This window comes from Schistocerca nitens, chromosome 2 (assembly GCF_023898315.1).
Source record: "Schistocerca nitens isolate TAMUIC-IGC-003100 chromosome 2, iqSchNite1.1, whole genome shotgun sequence".
Taxonomy (NCBI): domain Eukaryota; kingdom Metazoa; phylum Arthropoda; class Insecta; order Orthoptera; family Acrididae; genus Schistocerca; species Schistocerca nitens.
The window spans coordinates 964,177,158-964,200,458 of NC_064615.1; the positions used below are offsets into that span (position 1 = coordinate 964,177,158).

Consider the following 23,301-nt stretch of genomic DNA (forward strand, 5'->3'; position numbering starts at 1 on the left):
TATTCTCCACCCAGTTGAGATGCTCATCCAAAGTTACACCCAAGTTCTTAACTGTTTTCTGATATGGTATTGGAGTACCATCGAGCAGAATAGGAGGTAGCCGTACGCGGAAATCTGAACTTATTAATTTCTGATGGGCTATTAAGATTACTTGCGTCTTTTTTGCATTTAGTTTAAGCCCCAGGTTTTTCGCCCATGTCACTACTGAAGACAGATCATCATTCATCTGAGCGATTGCAGTGTTTACATCTTCAGGTCTGACGCTTAGGTAGAGCTGGAGGTCGTCGGCATAGAAATGATATTTACAGGACAGAACCGACGAAATATCGTTGACATATATAGAAAACAAAAGTGGTCCTAAGACTGATCCTTGTGGCACTCCTGAGGAAACATGTTTCCAGGAAGATTTTTCATACAACACATTGCTGTCTGTCTTAAGTAGCTTTCAAACCATCTCATTGCACTATCTGAGAAATTAAGCTGTTGCATTTTTCTGAGCAATATGTCAAAGTTAACAGTGTCAAAAGCTTTGCTGAAGTCCAGTAGCATCAATATTGTTGCCTTTCGATTGTCGATGGCATATTTAAGGTCATCAGTTACTTTAATTAGAGCAGTGTTTGTGCTGTGATGTTTACAGAAACCGGATTGAAATTTGTCATATAGGCTGAATTCATGCAAGTGTTCAGTGATTTGGTCATGAACAATATATTCAAGTGCTTTGGAAACAGCAGGCAGTATGCTAATTGGTCGGTAATCACTAGGCAATTGCGGGTTTTCGATCTTAGGGATGGGTCGAATTATGCTTCTTTTCCATGCAGTGGGGTATATTGTTCACGAGGAAAAAATTAATTATGTCAGTTAAGACAGGTTCCTCCTCTGATTGCAAAGACGTTCTGTTGGCACCTACCTATATAGGGATAAATGACCATGATAAAAGAAGAGAAATCAGGGCTCACACAGAAAAATCTGAGTGCTCATTTTTCCCATGTGCCTTACGAGAGTGGAACGGTAGAGGCAGCTTGAAGGTGGTTCATTGAACACTTTGCCAGACACTTAATTGTGAATTGCAGAGTAATCACAGATTTTGATGCTTTCATCAGTAATGGTGCATTGTGCATTTAACCCAGTGAATCAACTTCTCCAAGTTTATTTTTAGTATGTTTCACAAAAATGTGTCACAGCAGGAATATCCCCTTCAGTTTCATTATACAGTAAATACTGGGTGTATTTGTTTCTCCCAGTCATCTTGCGTATTGCTCTTCCTAAAGAGTAGCCAGAGTAGGGAAAGCAGTATGGTTGTAACTGTCCATATTGAAATTTCTACATGATGAAACGGCCAGGTCAGAACTGTGAAGGATTTGGTGTAATTTAATGTGTTCTGTGTGTGAAATGAGTGCCTTGAAGTGATGATCTCTGATCCAGGGGTCATCCAACAGTCACCAGCTGCAATCAAGGTCATCTGGCACAATTGTCATTGCCGAGAGTCCTAATGCCCAAGGGAAGAGTCATCTACTCCTTGGCATGCATTAGTAGCACGTGTGTGTGTGTGTGTGTGTGTGTGTGTGTGTGTGTGTGTGTGTGTGTGTGTGGATTATTAACAGCAGAGGGCATAGATCCCAGATGCCACTTAGGTTTCATTCTTTGACTTTCTGTCCGTTACTACTAACTGTGGCCTTTCTAATAGGGAATGACAAATCCATTTGCCCAACAGAAACAATATTACATAGGCACACAGTTTGATTTGAAGTCACTTTTGAATAATGTTGTCCATAACATTCTGGAACCCAAGAAATGTGGGATGAACTTCGGGTCCATGTTGATAGTAGCCATTTTTTGTGTTTTTGAAGGGCCAACTGTTCACAAGAAACACCTTTTCTGACTTGCTTGTTACATGTGAATAGTAATTTTGTTTGAGGTAACTCTTAAGGTAGGAACACTTAATCCTATTGCACATTTTGTCCACAATATTTGTCAATAATTCAGCGTACAACTACTATTTCCTTTCTTGTATGTTGATATGAATAGTTCATCAAGTGAGCAGTTGTATATGGCTGCCAAAAATGGACTTATTTTATCAACATCATCTGAAAGGAACCAAATTTGCATACAACTGAAGGACTCTCTTTTTAAGTGAATTTTGTTGCTTCATTACTCTGAGGGAATCTGCTTCCACATTCATCATGTTGATAGCTGTTCTGGATTTAAATTTTAGAATACTACAAAATACCCAATTCTTTGAATAATTGAACTCTTGCATATAAAAAAGCTTAGGAAAGGCTTTAAATTATGCTTCAAGTTTGATGTCCAAGTGCTCTTTTTATGAAATGCTAAAACTGGTCAGGTAATCCATAATTCATTTTGAACCAAAGCAGGTGTTTCATGAACCCCACTGTTTGTATCTCCTGCAATGTGTGTTGTCTGGAGAGGTAATTTTGCAGGTATACTGGGTGAAAGATGTCAATACTGTTTGCAAACAGTGTTGTGAATGGAGTTTGTGGTAAAAAGTAATAAATCATTGTGCCTGATGCAGTCATTTTACTGCATGAACAAAAATGTTAGAAAAGGTAAACTTTTCACCTTTAATCATTTTTTGGAACTGTCAACAAGAAATAGTTTCGTCAATGTTTGAATTAATGTGTAAATTCTGTTTGAAGTCACTAACTGCTCTCACTTTAATACTAGATGAGTGTAGTCAGGGTTATTTGCACATACTGAGCTATATTTCCTCAAGACAGATGGAGTTTCTAGTTTTAATATTTGTCTTACTGTGTTAAACCTTTAATGTAAGGTTATACCTCTTAAACAGTAGGTGACAGCATTTTAAATTTTTAAAATGCGTCAATAACACAAAATATTGAAAACCAGATTGTGTTTCTGGAAGCCTTTAGACACACAACCTGTAGTTGTATCTGATTGAGAGAAAGATGTTTAATAATATGGATTTACATGATCACCACCACCACCACCACCTCTGTTGAAGGTATTTTGGGAAGCTTTGTTTAGTAACTCAAGTTTTGTAGTCCCATCACCAGTAACATGTTCACTATCATTGCTATCTTGCAGTGAAGGTACTTATTTGTCTTGCTGCTGGTATACTTCACATACAACTAGAAGTTTTATTTTGTGTCAGATTTTGAGACAGTCTCATTGAGAAAACAATGAAAGCTTAGTCCATTGACATCCACACTAAGTTTTGAGCATGTGTAAAAGGTTGTTAATAGTGAGTGTTCTTTTAAATATAATCTACTTTCCTCATTGATTCCACAAGTCTCTTACCCTGTTTTGTGTACATGGGACATACGTTTAACTAACTAGTGCAAAACACCATTGCTGTTCAAAGGTTTTCATTGACATTAGCTGCATTTGGGCATTGAAATTTGTCAGTGGCAAGAGGTGAAAACTTGTGCCAAACTGGGACTAACACAGATGTACCACTTAATGTGACCAGTCACCCCATCCACTTTAATCATCTGAGCACATTTCCCAGCCAACCCAAATTCCCGGCCTGTTGCGCATTACTTGTGCAGCGTAACCTACCAATGAAGCCCTCAGTCACCCTTTTGGATTCCCACAAGTGATCAGGCTTTGTGTGCACCCGCACAGAAAGAATGCATCATCAAACAACACACCTTGCTGATGCATGTACATGTGGTGTATGTGTTCTGACGAGTCCAAAAGAATAGACTCCACATTTATGTAAGTATCAGTTGCTGTTAACACCGTTTCTTTGAATTTCAGCCAGATTTGGTTGGCAGTTATATAGTTAGACTGTCTGAAAGTAAGCTGTCAAATAGATTTTTGTCTGATTTTTTAGATAAGTATTTTTGACAGATTTCCATGTCATGGTTGTCAACCTTGCTAAAACAATCTTCTGACCACTAATCCCTATATCCATCATTAAGCTCTTTGTGTTCAGGATTGTTTACTGTGAAAAGTTGTTACCACAAACAAGTGCACTTTATAAGGGCTCCTAAAATTATTGCTCAAAATTTTTGGAGAAAGTATTCATTGAAATTTTGGATGGTGTTTTTTTGGCTAGTAGTCACTTTAAAAATTGACTTTCACCAGCACTTTCAGGGCAAATTGGAGTCACTATCAATTATAGTAGTATGAGCAGGTTTTTATTCAAAATGAGTCTTTAATTTTCATCAGGCTGCCTCCCATTAGGAATGGGAGTTTACGAAGCAGTTGTGATATTGCTTTCAAATGACAGTGCAGCAGTCATTCGTCTTTCTTGCAGGTTTTATCCAGCAAATTTAGATTTCGGCTAGTGCTAGCCATTATCATTGCTGAGAAATACAAGAAAGGAAGTAGGTTACAGTACGCTTGTTCGCCCACTGCTTGAATACTGCTCAACAGTGTGGGATCCATACCAGACAGAGTTAATAGAAGAGAGAAGATCCAACGGAGAGCAGTGCGCTTCGTTACAGGATCATTTAGTAATCGTGAAAGCATTACGGAGATGATACATAAACTCCAGTGGAAGACTCTGCAGGAGAGGCGCTCAGTAGCTTGGTACGGGTTTTTGTTAAAGTTTCGAGAACATACCTTCACCAAAGAGTCAAGCAGTATATTGCTCCCTCCTACGTATATCTCGCGAAGAGACCATGAGGATAAAATCAGAGACATTAGAGCCCACACAGAAGCATACTGACATCCTGCTTTCCACGAACAATACGAGACTGGAATAGAAGGGAGAACCGATAGAAGTACTCAGGGTACCCTCCGCCACACACCGTCAGGTGGCTTGCGGAGTATGGATGTAGATGTAGAAGTACATAGTCCTGCCATAGTATAAAAAGTTACAACTTATGCCATAATCCATATGGCTTATACATTAGATTACATACCACCATTTTATAGTATCTATGCAAGTTCTGGTATGTCAGTCCCCTGTTTGGGCTTCTGTCATTTCTTTCAAGACTACCGTATAATGGAGGTAGGCTTTGAGGAGAACACATCGATTGGTTGTGTAGTGCCCTCTATATGAACTGTGTAATATGTAACACTCAAAGGAAGCAGGTATTGAATTAATAAAAAGAAAGATCCTAACTGCTTTCTTTCGAGTGCTACATATTATGTAGTTCATATAGATGGCACCACAGCCAATCTGTGTGTTCTCCACAAAGCCTACCTTCATTATACTGTAGTCTTTAAATAAATGTGACAGAAGCCCGAACAACAGGGCAGTGACTTAACTTTAATCGATACTATAAAAAGGTGGGATGTAATCAATGTCTAAGCCATATAGGTTATGGCACGAGTTTTCACTTTTTATACTATCGCCTGATGATTTACTACCATTATTTTTTTAGCATTGATAATGGCTAGGCAGTGGCTGGAATCTAGATTTGTCAAATGAAACCTGCAAAAAAAAGTTTGACTGATTGCTGTTCTCATTTTAAATTCTAATTTTTCTTGAAACCTTCAGCAAGTACTCTATGTGAATCAGAAGACCACTAGAAGCAACCAGTTAATTCCAGTTGCCGAGTATACCCTCCACCCACAAAAGTCACAGGAACTATCTTCTTCAATTTCACTACAAAATAAACTGCTTCTAACAAACACAAATATACCATCAGCAATTTTATTCAGTCTGTCTTTTCTGACCACCACCAGAATTTTCATTTTAATGTTGCAACCCTTGTCAGTTTCAATGTCATGAACTAGAACAAGACCTACCACAGTTAAGCATGTGACTATGTGACAGGAATAAATGTCACTTAAGGCTTGGCAACAGGGAAAGGGGAGATAGACATATCTACTAATTTTCTCTATTACAGATACAGTTTTATATAATGTACTATGCAATGAGTGTAGAGTTCAGATGAATCACTAACTTAATGATAACATCCATATACGTACATGTGACTGCTCAAAGGAACAAGGTAATGGCCATATGATGTGTTTTTGTGAACCTGTGTTTCATTTGGAAGTTTCTTCTGTCCCATTAATTGAGTCTTGTGATGTATTACAATTCAGAGTGACAAAAGAAATTTGAAGTGATAAAAGCAGCAAGATTTCAGCTAAATTTAGTTAGTAACCACAAAACACTTTACAGTATGCTGCAGTTGGATATGTTTTGTAAGCATTATCTTTGCAATGCAGATTAACTGTAGATCTGAGAAACTATTAAAGCAAATACTGTATGAAGCCAAAACTTTATTATATCCTGTACTGATGGATGAATCCCACATGTACGGGTGTTTGATAATGAGGGGGAAGAATAGATTCACTGTTTTGCATAATATATTTACTTATGATTCTACAGGAATGTGTGAGATCACCATAACCATCTCCACGAACAAATGTTTTCTCCAAGGTTATTGATTTTGAATGTGTAAAAGATGAAGTTTACTCACTCGTGTGTCAAAAACAGACATCACCATGTCTTTGGCATTTTTCACATCTGAAGGTCGACCAGCAACACGAATATGTGGATCTGCAACAAGTAACTAATTTAATTACTTATTGTTAGTGCAATATTGCTTTAACAAATTATATAAATGTTTTTCAGAATCCATAAGGACAACCTAGCTCCAATTTAATTACTAATGCTGTTAATTTCACAGGACCTTTATTTCCATTCAGAAGTAATTTTTTTCATTTTTATCATTTATTTACATGACTGCGCAATGTAATGTTATTTGAATCCATGTTACTTCTGTGTCAAAGATATATCTGATATTACAAAAGTGATGCAATTTCATGCTGCATTGTGTAATTTACATATTTACATTTTAAGACTTTTTTCAGTGCATTTCTATGGCAAATTCATTTAAGTTTGATGTTTTTGAGGTTATCAATGGAAGACATTGCTGATGCTCCTTTCAAAAATTTTTGCCACTCAATGATTTTGATAAATTTAGTAGGGTGTTATGTACTGCTTGTTTGATATTTGGGCTTTTTGCTATCAGTGTCAGCCTCATGCTGCTTGTATGAAAGTGTTCATGTTATTGTAATTATGAAATGACTAACATTAAGGTATTGACGTAATAAATCATCAGAATATTAAAACTAATAAGCAGGTTTTTCAAGTTCTTGGCTTTACTTTATATTACGAAACATCAATAAGAATCATGGATAAAACCCCCTCAAAAGCAGACTCCAAGAGACAGAAAGGAGCATACCAAGGGAAGGTCAACAACTTTTAATGCTCCATTATTAAGATGTGGAGCTATTCTGATTATAGGAAACCTAAGAATACATTTTTATACTTTTGTTCTGTTTATCAGCAGTCCTAGCTAGCTGCACTTTCTCCTCAGGAGTTCATTCATAAAAGGAATCTGACTTTTCAAGGAAATTTTATATCTCTGTAGTTATCACAGATTTCTGAGCTAAACATATGCCATACATATCGTCAGCATATGTTTTAACGTGATGCTTATGTAGGATAATTAGTCCTCAGTGTGGTGTATAAACAGAAAAGGACCTAAAGTTAGTCCTTAAGCTTACCATTTTTCTTTTTTAAAAAATTACTTTTCTATTATACACAGCTTCAACATATTTGCATGTCTTTGAAGTGTTGTTGTGGTCTTCAGTCCTGGTTTGATGCAGCTCTCCATGCTACTCTATCCTGTGCAAGCTTCTTCATCTCCCAGTACCTACTGCAGCCTACATCCTTCTGAATCTGCTTAGTGTATTCATCTCTTGGTCTCCCTCTACGATTTTTACCCTCCACGCTGCCCTCCAATGCTAAATTTGTGATCCCTTGATGCCTCAAAACATGTCCTACCAACCGATCCCTTCTTCTAGTCAAGTTGTGCCACAAACTCCTCTTCTCGCCAATTCTATTTAATACCTCCTCATTAGTTATGTGATCTACCCACCTTACCTTCAGCATTCTTCTGTAGCACCACATTTCGAAAGCTTCTATTCTCTTCTTGTCCAAACTATTTATCGTCCATGTTTCACTTCCATACATGGCTACACTCCATACAAATACTTTCAGAAATGACTTCCTGATATTTAAATCTATACTCGATGTTAACAAATTTTTCTTCTTCAGAAACGCTTTCCTTGCCATTGCCAGTCTACATTCTATATCCTCTCTACTTCGACCATCATCAGTTATTTTGCTCCCTAAATAGCAAAACTCCTTTACTACTTTAAGTGTCTCATTTCCTAATCTAATTCCCTCAGCACCACCCGACTTAATTAGACTACATTCCATTATCCTTGTTTTGCTTTCATTGATGTTCATCTTATATCCTCCTTTCAAGACACTGTCCATTCCATTCAACTGCTCTTCCAAGTCCTTTGCTGTCTCTGACAGAATTACAATGTCATCGGCGAACCTCAAAGTTTTTACTTCTTCTCCATGAATTTTAATACCTACTCCGAATTTTTCTTTTGTTTCCTTTACTGCTTGCTCAATATACAGATTGAATAACATCGGGGAGAGGCTACAGCCCTGTCTCACTCCTTTCCCAACCACTGCTTCCCTTTCATGTCCTCGACTCATAACTGCCATCTGGTTTCTGTACAAATTGTAAATAGCCTTTCGCTCCCTGTATTTTACCCCTGTCAACTTCTGAATTTGAAAGAGTATTCCAGTAAACGTTGTCAAAAGCTTTCTCTAAGTCTACAAATGATAGAAACGTAGGTTTGCCTTTTCTTAATCTTTCTTCTAACAAGGGAACCTCCCAATCGCACCCCCCTCAGATTTAGTAATACGTTGGCACAGTGGATAGGCCTTGAAAAACTGAACACAGATCAATCGAGAAAACAGGAAGAAGTTGTGTGGAACTATGAAAAAAAATAAGCAAAATATACAAACTGAGTAGTCCATGCGGAGGATATGCAACATCAATGAGAGTGTGAGCTCAGGAGCACTGTGGTCCCGTGGTTAGCGTGAGCACCTGCGGAATGAAAGGTCCTTGGTTCAAGTCTACCCTCGAGTGAAAATTTTAATTTTTTGTTTTCAGACAATTATCAAAGTTCAGGCACTCACACATAATCAACTTCGCTCTCCAAAATTCCAGGACATGTTCAGATTTGCTTGGACATATGCAGGATTTGACGGTCTACACACGGAAAAATTTGAAAACGTTAAAAACATATGTTTTGATAGAGCACAGGCAAAACTGCGCGACTGTTAAACTGTTGCATTCATTTGTTGCAGGTTATGTGACAAACTTATCTTTTCATCACTTTTTTGGAAGTGATTATCACATCCACAAGAAAACCTAAATCGGGCAAGGTAGAAGAATCTTTTGCCAAGTGTACAAGTTAGGTGGGACCACAACATATTCCTGTCATGTGAAGCACATGCCGTCACCAGTGTCATATAGAATGTATCAGACGTGTTTTCATGTGGAGGAATCTGTTGACCTATGACCTCGCAATCAAATGTTTTCGGTTCCCATTGGAGAGGCACGTCCTTTCATCTATTAATCACACTGTTTTGCAGTGCGGTCGCAAAACACAGACACTAAACTTATTACAGTGAACAGAGACTTCAATGAACGAACGGACAGATCGTAACTTCGCGAAAATAAAGAAATTAAAATTTTCACTCTAAGGAAGACTTTAACCAAGGACCTCTCGTTCCCCAGGTGCCCACGCTAACCACGGGACCACGGCGCTCCTGAGCTCACATTCTCCTTGATGTTGCCTATCTTGCGCATGGACTACTCAGTTTGTATATTTTGCTAATTTTTTTCATAGTTCCACACAACTTCTTCCTGTTTTCTTGATTAATCTGTGTTCAGTTTTTCAAGGCCTACCCACTGTGCCAACTTATAACTAAATCTGAGGGGGGTGCGATGGGGAGGTTCCCTTGTAAGATAAGCCGTAAGGTTAGTATTGCCTCACGTGTTCCAACATTTCTACGGAATCCAAACTGATCTTACCTGAGGTCCGCTTCTACCAGTTTTTCCATTCGTCTGTAAAGAATTCGCGTTAGCATTTTGCAGCTGTGACTTATTAAACTGATAGTTCGGTAATTTTCACAACTGTCAACACCTGCTTTCTTTGGGATTGGAATTATTATATTATTCTTGAAGTCTGTGGGTATTTCGCCTGTCTCATACATCTTGCTCACCAGATGGTAGAGTTTTGTTAGGCCTGGCTCTCCCAAAGCTGTCAGTAGTTCCAATGGAATGTTGTCTACTCCCGGGGCCTTGTTTCAACTCAGATCTTTCAGTGCTCTGTCAAACTCTTCACGCAGTATCGTATCTCCCATTTCATCTCCATCTACATCCTCTTCCATTTCCATAATATTGTCTTCAAGTACATCACCCTTGTATAAACCTTCTATATACTCCTTCCACCTTTCTGGCTTCCCTTCTTTGCTCAGAACTGGGTTTCCATCTGAGCTCTAGATATTCATACAAGTGGTTCTCTTCTCTCCAAAGGTCTCTTTAATTTTCCTGTAGGCAATATCTATCTTACCCCTAGTGAGACAACCCTCTACATCCTTACATTTGTCCTCTAGCCATCCCTGCTTAGCCATTTTGCACTTCTTGTTGATCTCATTTTTGAGACGTTTGTATTCCTTTTTGCCTGCTTCATTTACTGCATTTTATATTTTCTCCTTTCATCAATTAAATTCAATATTTCTTCTGTTACCCAAGGATTTCTATTAGCCCTCTTATTTTTACCTACTTGATCCTCTGCTGCCTTCACTACTTCATCCCTCAGAGCTACCCATTCTTCTTCTACTGTATTTCATTCCCCATTCCTGTCAATTGTTCCCTTATGCTCTCCCTGAAACTCTACAACCTCTGGTTCTTTCAGTTTATCCAGGTCCCATCTCCTTAAATTCCCACCTTTTTGCAGTTTCTTCAGTTTCAATCTGCAGTTCATAACCAATAGATTGTGGTCAGAATCCACATCTGCCCCTGGAAATGTCTTACAATTTAAAACCTGGTTCCTAAATCTCTCTCTTACTATTATATAATCTATCTGATACCTTTTAGTATCTCCAGGATTCTTCCAGGTATAAAACCTTCTTTTATGATTCTTGAACCAAGTGTTAGCTATGATTAAGTTATGCTCTGTGCAAAATTCTACAAGGCGGCTTCCTCTTTCATTTCTTCCCCCAATCCATATTCACCTACTATGTTTCCTTCTCTCCCTTTTCCTACTGACGAATTCCAGTCACCCATGACTATTAAATTTTCGTCTCCCTTCACTACCTGAATAATTTCTTTTACCTCATCATACATTTCATCCATTTCTTCATCATCTGCAGAGCTAGTTGGCATATAAACTTGTACTACTGTAGTAGGCATGGGCTTTGTGTCTATCTTGGCCACAATAATGCATTCACTATGCTGTTTGTAGTAGCTAACCCGCACTCCTATTTTTTTATTCATTAATAAACCTACTCCTGCATTACCCCTATTTGATTTTGTATTTATAACCCTGTAATCACCTTACCAAAAGTCTTGTTCCTCCTGCCACCGAACTTCACTAATTCCCACTATATCTAACTTCAACCTATCCATTTCCCTTTTTTAATTTTCTAACCTACCTGCCCGATTAAGGGATCGGGCATTCCACGCTCCGATCCGTAGAACGCCAGTTTTCTTTCTCCTGATAACGACGTCCTCTTGAGTAGTCCCCGCCCGGAGATCCGAATGGGGGACTATTTTACCTCCGGAATATTTTACCCAAGAGGACGCCATCATCATTTAATCATACAGTAAAGCTGCATGTCCTCGGGAAAAATTACGGCTGTAGTTTCCCCTTGCTTTCAGCCGTTCGCAGTACCAGCACAGCAAGGCCGTTTTGGTTAATGTTACAAGGCCAGATCAGTCAATCATCCAGACTGTTGCCCCTGCAACTACTGAAAAGGCTGCTGTCCCTCTTCAGGAAACATGTTTGTCTTCAGGAAACATGTTTGTCTGGCCTCTCAACAGATACCCCTCCGTTGTGGTTGCACCTACGGTACGGCCATCTGTATCGCTGAGGCACGCAAGCCTCCCCACCAACAGCAAGGCCCATGGTTCATGGGGGGGGGGGGGGTGTCTTTGAAGTACAATACTATTATAAGCACCAGTTTCTCACTGACATCAGTTCTTGCGTTTTGTGATTTGTACACAAACTACTGAATGCTTGAGGGATAAAAATAATCTTGCTGTTAAGTCACTTTCTCATACACAGTGAGGCTAAGTGTAGTACTGCAGAAATTTTAGAGTTCACACAAATTAATGTGGCATTTTTGCAGAAACACATTCTCATCCTGAGCACCGGGTAAGTCCACCGCTGTATTCTGAAAGGGCAGCTGCCTCAGTCCATCTAGAAACCCGCATACTAAGTTTTTTCATTGTCATCTTTTTACTACACAGCATGCCACCACAGTCTGTGTATTGTGGGTGCAGGGGAAGTTATTCATAACCAGACGAGTTCTTGTATGCAACATCATTAAAATTGTTTGAAGAGGCAAACAAAGTAAAAATCTGTAACTGCTGAAAAAAGTTGCAGGAAGTAGCAGCTGTTCCCAACACACAAAGTGATTAAAGTTGGAGAGGAGAAACCTAAGTGCTATTACTTCCCTAGGCTTCACTACTTCAGAAAGACATTGAAGAAGCTAAGTTTAGTTTTTGGTAATACTGCTGAACAGGTTCTCAGGAGATTTTATTTCTATTTGACACATGCTCTGTATTTTACACTGTCAGTATAGTAGGTGATATCTACCATGCTAGCTTTTGTGCATCTGTTTCGTGAGATACTTTTAATATTTTTGCATTTGATGAATTATTGTGTGTGTTAACTACCTCTTAATATGATGATTTGCAGACTCACTATCTGCATCTTACAAGTTACGAGAGATGCATTTGTGCATAGGCATCTAATGTAACTGCATCTCCCTTACCATGTGGCAGCCATTTAAAATAGAGCTTCCATCGCTACCATCATCCCCCCCCACCATGCTGTTTATGCATATTCAGTCTAAGCTGGTTAGCATGTACTCATGAGTGAGTAGTGCACCCCTTGAGGGGATGAATCACATTTTCTGTGTGTTCTGCTGTTGCATCTGAAGACATGTGAGTGTCTAAGTATTATTTGTATTATAGTGCTACATTGTGCTTTTAGGAAACATTTATTACTTTTATAAAAAATGTGGTTAAGCCAACTTGCTAGTATTTAAGAGCTTTCATTGTTTTCCTTTTCTGAAGTAGGGTTAAAGGTGTGAACTCTAGTTTGATGAGTAGAGTTAAAAAGAACTCATCATGGTCTTCTGTTCCTTTAATAAGAAAGATTTTAGGACAAATAAGCTGTGGAGAGCAAATATGATCTTTTGTGGTATCATCTTATGCATTGGTAAAAGGATACTTACCTGCAATGAGGGAAGGAAAGTGTGCCTGACGGAGGCAGTCCAAGGCTCCCTGGAGCTGGTCTTACAGCAGGAGAGCAACATCTTTGTAAACTGATCAGAAATTCATTCCCTAGATTTCCAAAATCTAGAAGTTCAGAGTAATATAATAGAGCACGTAGTATTGAGATGGTCAGTAATAAAACTGTATAATTTTAAAACCAATGGGGTATGATGATAGCACTAGTTTATTGTGTGTAGACTGCTTAGTCACAGCATTTTTTGGAAATCTTTCGGAGGTCAGGTGCAAGTACAGCAAATTACTAATAACTGCCACAAATACTGTTTTAAAAGCACTGCTCTAGTATGATGAAGTTTAGTTCATAACCCCCACACTGCATGAAGGTATAGCCAATGTGATGATTGACTTTTGGGCCATCAGTATAGTTTACTTTTGACCAGGAGAACTAGGAAAAACAGAGGAATGAACATGGAAATGTGAGGAGTTTATTATTTCTTTTGGTTCACAGGTTAAGTCCAGACAGATCTTTCCAGTACAAATCATAGCAGGGGAACTGGAGGAGTGGCAGGAAATGACAGGTGGGTGAGATGGGCAGAAGTTTACTTGACAAGAGGAAGATTGAGGTCAGAGTGAATAGACTGCAAATTAATTTTTACTGTGACTTCAGGCCTGAGTCACTTTAGTGGGTGAATATCCCTGCTGTTCAAGACTGCTGTGGAGATGTGCTGCCTAATTCTACAGTAACTGGTGTGTTATCTGTAGAGGAGGAATTCCAACCTACAAGTAGGCAGTTCACAGGTTCTTGAGCCACTAGTCAGAAGTCTGATCCCGCAGTGGTGCACTGTGGCAGTAACTAATGCTTTTGGGACTACCAATCCATTTGCCAATTTCCTGTAATCCAATCAAGTTTAATCAAGCACCCTATGAAGCCCAGGAGGGTAGAATGGTCTGCAACCAAGGAGGCATGACAACCATCAGAGTGTTGAGCTCCAACTGACACTTCTTATTAAGCTGGTAGATAAGTGGCAGCCAAATCAACTAGGCATCGAGAGTTCACAAAAATTGAGGTAACAATCACACTGAACAGTTCATTGTGAAGGTCAAGTCGTGTTTGTGAATAAGCAATTCTAAACTGGCAGAATTGTTTAACATGTTTTGTCAGTGGAAATTATGAAGTAACTGCTGCCAGCCCAGAACTACACTTCCCACCTGTAGCTTGCATTCAGCAGAACTCCTGGTTTAAGATCTGTAGTAAATACAAAATAGTCTACATCTAGGTTCAGTGGTGTCACACTCTACAGTCTCTGAACCCATTGAAGTGTATAAAAAAGTAGTCTCACACAGCACAGACACATGTAGAACTCCATTGTTCTTTGCATGGAGGGTACTATAGGATCATCTAACACTTGACAACCAAAAAGAGGAAACTACAGATAAAAACTCAGAGGGTGAGAGGGCATGTGCACTAAAATCACCCAGGAGATGGAAAGATGATATCTGATGGAACAGGTTAACTATCTTGATATGTACATTCCATATTTGGAGGGAGACAATAATTATGGAGAGTAAAATCGATAGTTACCTGTATGCAGAAAGCCTCAGTAGCAAATCCTTTACTGACAAGGGAACCTCCCCATCACACCCCCCTCATACTTAGTTATAAGTTGGCACAGTGGATAGGCCTTGAAAAACTGAACACAGATCAATCGAGAAAACAGGAAGAAGTTGTGTGTAACTATGAAAAAAATAAGCAAAATATACAAACTGAGTAGTCCATGTGCATGATAAGCAACTTCATGGACAGTGTAGGCTCAGGAGTGCCGTGGTCCCGTGGTTAGCGTGAGCAGCTGCGGAATGAGAGGTCCTAGGTTCAAGTCTTCCTTCAAGTGAAAAATTTACTTCTTTTTTTCGCTAAGTTATGATCTGTCCGTTCATTGACGTCTCTGTTCACTGTAATAAGTTTAGTGTCTGTGTTTTGCGACCGCACCGCAAACCCATGCGATTAGTAGATGAAAGGATGTGCCTCTCCAATGGGAACCGATAACATTTGATAGCAAGGTCATAAGTCAACAGATTCCTCCACAGGAAAACATGTCAGATACATTCTATATGACACTGGTGACTGCATGTGCATCACATAATTGTCTGAAAATTAAAATTTTCACTAGAGGGAAGATTTGAACAAAGGACCTTTCGTTCTGCAGCTGCTCATGCTAACCAGGAGACCATGGCACCCCTGAACTCAGGTTGTCCTTTATGTTGCCTATCTTGCACATGGACTACTCAGTTTGTATATTTTGCTTATTTTTTCATAGTTCCACACAACTTCTTCCTGTTTTCTCGATTGATCTGCGTTCAGTTTTTCAAGGCCTATCCACTGTGCCAACTTATAACTAAATCTGAGGGGGGTGGGATGGGGAGGTTCCCTTGTGAGTGGCACTATCACAAAACATTTTCACAAGTACAGATGCACAAGAGGACCCAAATCCTTTTCAAAGTCCACTATTTTCAAAATAGATTGATTACCAGAATGAGATTTTCACTCTGCAGCAGAGTATGCACTGATATGAAACTTCCTGGCAGATAAAACTGTGTGCCGGACCGAGACTCAAAATCGGGACCTTTGCCTTTCGCGGGCAAGTGCTCTGATTATGTACGACAGGGCATATGTTTCACACAACTGAATTTACTGAAGGATAATGCATATTGCTGGATAAAATACTAGTTGTCTGAATTTTGATAGGTGGTGTACTGAGCAGTTTGAAGGGGGGGTGAGAAGTATAGTCACATTTCTGTTTCTACTCCTATTTGCATGACCTATTAGGTATACCATCGACAAGTTTAACTGGAACACCAGTGACAGGACAAGGTTGTCCAGTGCAGTTGGGAACTGAAGACCCATATTAGCCTTTGCTCGTTTCTCTTTTTTTCCATCTTAATACTTCTTACAGAATTTCATCTCTGGATGGAGATACTAGGCTGTATACTAAAGGGTGGATGAGAAAACTTTTACAGCTAACAACTCTTGGCTCCCTCCAGCATTGTCTGACGTTGAGGTACAAGGCTGTGTTACTCTACTGCAGTGGCGCCGATGACTATATCTCTCTGCTGGGACTGGCATGACAATTGAGTAATACTCAACCAACAAGGGAGTTGGTAACTGTGGTCACTGATACATGGTGGTGGTTGGATCCATGATGTGTCCTCATGCAGCAGTCATTTGCAGTGTCCACAGCTGGTATAATTTGCCCAGTGTGAAGACATTCTCAGATTACCAACATTTAAAACATTGGGGGTGGGGTGGCAATGGGGGCAGGAGGTAAAAATTGGCTTTACAATACAGAAGTTAGCCATCACTTCCCTTTTTAGGCAATATTACCCTTTGAAAGCAAAAAATAAAAGTACCAGTTTCAACCCCTGCTGTTTAAGCCAGACAAAATTATTCCCAGCTCACTCTTCATCTGTCTGATGTGAGCTTGCAATGGAACCCACCCTGAGCCATGCTGAGGCTCTTCGTAGGAGCATTGGTGATGGGAACATCATATGTCATAGAAATACAAAGCCTGTGATAGTGTTTTGCTAATTGAGTTCACTTCCCTGAATTTTCCCCCCATTATGTTCCACAGTGGTTTAATTGCCAAAAGGGATTATTTTCTTTGAATTTACTGTTCTTCTGTGGTGTAGTCAGGTAAGGGAAAGTTGGAGTCCTTCCTTTCTACTTCAAACCTAGATCTGGGGAGACAGCTGGGGTTTTGCAGCCACCAGTATGGTTAAGTTTGACACTAACCATTGCAGATCATTTACCACAGAGCCACTCACTCCAGCCAGGGGCTCTTCACATGGGCACCACCTCTGTGCAGCAGTCTGTATGTGGCACAATAATCACTGACCACCTGTGGTTCCAAGTCAAAAGCCACTCATCTGTGACAACAAAAGTGTGTGTTCTGCAAGTAGCTGTAAGGCTGTAGGAGTGCCATGTTAATGATGTAAGCCTGCTTTTCATGCTTTTTCATCTGTAAGTAGTCCACACGTAATACATAATTATGGAAATTGTTTCGTAGCTTGTTCATCTACACAAACACACAAAGAAATGCGTTTTCATAATTATTCTCCACATATTTCTTGGGCAGTGAAAATGCTTTCTGACATTCTTTATTTCTTTGCTTTTATGAATGACACTACCATATGTTCCATTACGGAAGGTTGTAAATTATTGATCCTCATTCTAGTTCGTCCAAGTGTTCTTCAAACTTGTGAAGCTTCACAAGGAGGAACATCCACTCCCTTTCTGAGTACCCTGTATATTGTCACATCACAATGCTTTAGCATTTGTCTCCTTGGTACAAGCAAAGACTAACTCTTTGATGAAATATTCTTAGTTATTAGTCAACTCAAGGCATTGAATTGTCAGTATTTCAATTAGTTTCCTACTTGTCATTTACAGGCAAGGTGCTATGCCTGGCCAACAGGTTCTGGGATTGTCTAAGTGGCAGTGGAAATTGAAGTCCATGATAAACTTGATATTTCTAACAACAGTTTCCATCTGCGATCTTCATGGGGCGTGGTGCTAACAGATATCTCAGGAATGCTCCCTTGTGAAAGCAATAGATCAGTGGGTGGATTAGATAGGCAGCATCAGAACTAGATGCCCAGACTGACTCCATCCCAACAGGACTCCACCACTGGCCATCTCTTCTGGAGCAATGCAATTTACCAACTCATTGAGGTCTTTGCAGAAGAGTCTACTGTGAAGGAATGTTTTTGACATAAACCTTACATTTTATGAAGATGGTAGGTAGGAAACTCATGGAAACTGCACCAGCATAACTTGGCAGATAACCTGAGACTTCAGTTAAATTCGCTGAGAAAGCCTACATTCTCATTTTAGAATAACTCACATAAGTAATTTATATGAGGTGCAATCAAAACAGCTGTTTTGATATTTACATGTTGGCAGCTCAAACTAGTTCAAATGCACTATTTGTTGATTGTTTACAAAACCAGTAAAGTTCTGGTTTTGTTTCAGCAGTCTTGACTGCTGAAAGTTAACTATGGCTTAAGAAGTCTTGGCTTCTGCCAGTTATATAGTGAGCATTGCAACTTTGGGTTTACCACTAGGAGTTACATCCAGTTCATGTGCCTACAGTAATAAGTGAATGAAATGTTATATAGTGACTTCAAGACATTATAAGTAGCCTTAGGAGTGTGCCTCATGAACAGAGGGGTTTAACCATTATCCAAACTGATTGAACTGTGCAGTAAGTGGACCAAAAACTGCAACCCAATTCACAGTTTGTGCTCTGGATGAGAAGTAGTCCTATTCTGCTTATTTAACAGCACTCCTTACACAGATGTCACAGACAGCTCTGGTATCAAAAACTGTGTGCAAGCTGTGCACTGACCGCTGTAAGGTGACTTCTTTTCCCACAATATTGAAAAACCTACACAAATGCAAAATCAGAAGCAAATTCAGTGGTACCATTATCTGTCAAAAAACCAAGAAGATCTAGCAGTTTCTTTACTACAGTCAAAAACTATTTTCTGTGTTGTTTTAGTTGCTTTCATGGAATACGAGTCAACAACTAAGTCAAGTTTTACTGTGAAATGCTCACCAAACTGAGTCATGCCATCTGAAATGAGTGCCGTGGGAAACTTTCATCCAGGATTGTCTGCCATGACCATGTATGTTCCAAACTGCTGCCATTATCAAGGGTAATATCCATCATTTCTGTTGGGAACTTTACAGCTACCCATCCAACAGTCCCATTCGCACCTCCGACTTAACTCTTCTTGCACTTTAAACAGTGGCTTGTGGGACATTGGCTTGAAGGTGATTAACTGAAGACCACTTAACTGGTTCAAATGAATTCTCAGGCATTGTACTTTTGTGCAAGGCAATTTAAGACTAGTATATCATAAAAACTACTTGAAAGTGCTCAGTGACTGCATGGGATAGTGAGGTAAGTTTGCAGGAAACGAACAGCCACAAGCTTTTTCTGAAGGATATTTATGGTACAACAGCCCTTACTTTTTAAATATGCCTCTTATCTTTGCAGCTCCTTAGTCGCTGTTCTTTGCACTTACTATTGGTAGAATAATGTAAAATATATGAATGAAAATCAACATGCTACTGGCCAGAGTAACACTAATTTCGTACACTGACAATAGGTGGAAGTTTTCCTTCAGATAGGTACCAGTAACCCACAGCTCTTCATTTTTTTAATGCCAATGCCTTAGTGCCTGATATATTTATCCATGAAACTTCCTGGCAGATTAAAACTGTGCCGGACCGAGACTCGAACTCGGGACCTTTGCCTTTCGCAGGCAAGTGCTCTACCAACTGAGCTACCCAAGCACAACTCACGCCTCGTCCTCACAGCTTTTATTCTGCCAGTAACTCGTCTCCTACGTTCCAAACTTTACAGAAGCTCTCCTGCGAACCTTGCAGGACTAGCACTCCTGGAAGAAAGGCAAGGGCCTGAGTTAGAGTCTCAGTCCGGCACACAGTTTTAATCTGCCAGGAAGTTTCATATCAGCACACACACTGCTGTAGAGTGAAAATTTCATTCTAGATATTTATCCATCTCTGAAGTTTGTGTGTACCATCTATGACAAGATTAAGAGCATTGTCTACAGCTGGAGTTCACAGTCTGCATCACTCTCTCCATTGTTTACTAGCATCTAATGACTGCTATCTCTACTCCCCATGTTAAGGACACAACTTAATTCTTTAGATTTGTCTTCTCCAGTCCAGAGATTGGTTTGATGCAGCTCTCCATGCTACTCTATCCTGTGCAAGCCTTCTCTTCTGAATAACCACTGCAACCTACATCATCCTGATTCTGCTTAGTGTATTTGTCTCCCTCTATGATTTTTACCCTCCACACCTCCCTCCAATACTAAATTGGTAATCCCTAGATGCATCAAAATGTGTCTCATTAACTGATCCCTTCTTCGAGGCAAGTTGTGTGATGAATTCCTATTCTCCCAGTTCTATTCAGTACCTCATTAGCTATGTAATCTACCCATCTAATCTTCAGCATTGTTCTGTAGCACCACATTTTGAAAGCTTCTATTCTTTTCTTCTCACTTTCATACAGGGCTACACTCCATACAAATACTTTCAGAAAAGACTTCTTGACACTTAAATCTATAGTTTATGATAAATTTCTTTTCTGCGGAAATGCTTTCCTTGCCATAGCCAATCTATATTGTATATCCTCTCTACTTTGACCATCATCAGTTATTTTGTTCCCCAAATAGCTAAACTCATTAATTACTTTAAGTATCTCATTTCCTAATATAATCCCCTGAGCATCACATTTAATTTGAATACATCCCATTATCCTCATTTTCCTTTTGTTTATGTTCATCTCCTTTCAAGATACTGCCCATTCCATTCAACTGCTCTTCCAGGTCCTTCGCTGTCTGACAATTACGATGTCATCTGCAAACATCAAAGCTTTAATTTTTTCTCCATGGATTTTAATTCCCACTCCAAATTTTTCTTTTGCTCCTTTACTGCTTGCTCAATATACAGATTGAACAACATTGGAGATAGGCTATAACCCTGCCTCACTCCCTTCCCAACTACTGATTCCCTTTCAGGCCCCTCTACTCTCATAACTGCCATCTGGTTTCTGTACAAATTGTAAATAGCCTTTCACTTCCTGTATTACACACATGCCACATTCAGAATTTGGAAGAGTTTTCCAGTCAACATTGTCAAAGCTTTTTCTAAGTCTGCAAATACTAGGAACATAGGTTTTCCTTTCCTTGACCTATCTTATAAGATTTAAATTTATTCTTTAATCTTACTGTGTAGCCCATTTTCCCAGAAATAATGTGATAGGAAGTAGTAAATGCAGCAGTTCAGCATGCCTGTTGTAGAATGTCAAGACAAAGATATTTCAACAAAATCAGACACCACTTATAGCACCACATAGTAGTTTTCCTATTTTGACAGCCAATCTGTCTGAAAACCATATAGAGTAACTTCCACCCATTAACATACAACTTTAAAATTTACATTTATTCTTCTGATACATTTGTAGGACTAATGACAATCTTTTGTTTAACAGCTAGACATGTTTCACCACAGTTTTCTTTACAGAGTTCTCTTATTTTATTTTCTATATTGTGTGTGCCTTGATACTGCCAACAGAAAGCAGTCTTAAGTGTAAATTGATACAGGATGTCATCACTGTAGTTGACCAGCCCTGAGCAGTACATTATTTTTTGGCCAGCTGAATGTGTGTTTTTATGTTTAGACTGTCTTCTTGTCCTCTCTGGCAAATTCTGGAATTTGATATGTTGCTGTGCCTGTACATTTGCATTTAACATAATGAATTAATGATCAAAATTTATGTACAGGTATCTTCCTGTATCATCCTTGTTAGTTACATATCAATGAAAAAATCGATTCTTGAAAATACAGTGTAATATAGTTGAATAGATAAAAAAAATCCCATCACCAAGCAGAAGACAGGAGAAAAAAACGAAGTTAAGGAAACACACAAGTTTTCTGAGACAGTAGTCCCTTCTGGCAGAAGAGGAAGGAATAAATCTGCAGGAAAAGGACTGTCCGGGGAGAGCGAAATGGAAGTCACTTTTAACCCCAGACCAGGAGACCCTAATCAGTTGTGGGTGATTTTTCTGTAACTCACTATTTTGTAAATTCAACAGTCAGTTTTGTTCACCCCCCCTCTTCTGCCATAAGGAGCCACAGCCTACTAAAGCTTGTACATTTAACTGTGTGTTTTTCCTGTCACACTAGGTGTGCGGATTTTTTGTCCATCTAATTACATTTTCAATTATTGTTAATTAGTTAAATGAATATATACACTCTACAAACCACTTATGTGAATGGCAGGGTTATCACATTTTCTTTCCATCCCAACTGTGTAAATAGTGTGAGAGGAAAGAATACTTACATGTCTCTGCAAACGTGGTAATTAATTTCATCTTAATCTCTATGGGAGCGGGATGAAAATTATCTCCAGATTCTTCATTTAACACTGGTTCTAGAAATTCTTTTAATTAGACTTTTTCAGGATAATTTGTGTCAATCTTAAGGAGTTTGCCAATTCAGATTTTTGGGCATTTCTATGACAGCCTCCCATGGACCAAACACAACACTAATCATTTCTATTTTACCTACAACTGAGGATACATAATCACTCCATCGTAAATAAGAAATGTGTTGTGTAAAAGTTCTTTTTTATTATGGTTCTAGGGCACAAAACAGCTATGGCCATAAGTGACCATTCTGTGGGCTTAGTGAAGGGTAAAAACAGGAATTTAAATCAGCAGCAATGGGAGTGAAACTCAAGGAAGAGGGAAACTAAAAACAGAAGGAAATCTTAGAAAAGTTCTACTGAAGGGGGGTTGTTTTTCCTGAAAAGAGCTTCAAATGACCGATGCCATCTCACTAATACTTATAAACTCAAGGACGCATTTGGCCGAGTGCGTGTCATCTGCTAAAAGGGAAGATATATTAGATGACAGCTGCAAACAGGTGCATAGTGGATTAAAATAGGGGCACAGAAGTAAAAGCTGTCTTGCCATCCACATTTGAAAGCAGTGGGGGCAAAGCGGAGGAGGATTGCTACTTAAGAAAATGTCGATAGCTAAAAAGACAGTGCCCAATGTGGAGTCGAGTTAAACTTACCTCCTCCCAACAATGAGGCTGGGAGGAAGGGGTCCAAGCACAGGAAGAGATTTTATATCCCATTATTTATTATCCCAGACTGCAGACCAATTTATGTGCCATAAAAGAGCAACATGACATAAAACACTCTGTAGATCGGCAAAGGGAACCACGCTAACAGCAGATCGAGGAAGAGAGACAGCAGCCTTTGCCACTAGATCTGCTTCATTTCCATGCATACAAACATGCCCTGGGATCCAGAGGAATGCCACAGAAATGCCCCCAAAGTGGAGAATGTGGTGGCAGTCCTGAGTCCAGTGGACCAGAGGGTGGATCGGATAAAGAACTTGGAGGTTGAAAAGAGAG

At 39.3% G+C, this 23,301-nt stretch overlaps 1 protein-coding gene across 1 annotated transcript in view; it reads right to left on the minus strand.

Annotated features, from left to right (window-relative positions):
* The window catches only part of LOC126235477 (protein bicaudal C), a 167,366-nt gene that overhangs the window by 106,202 nt on the left and 37,863 nt on the right, over positions 1-23,301 (minus strand). The window contains exon 3 of the mRNA XM_049944197.1: positions 6,363-6,442. Within this exon, the coding sequence (XP_049800154.1) occupies positions 6,363-6,442 (80 nt within the window). The remainder of the gene's footprint in view (positions 1-6,362; positions 6,443-23,301) is intronic.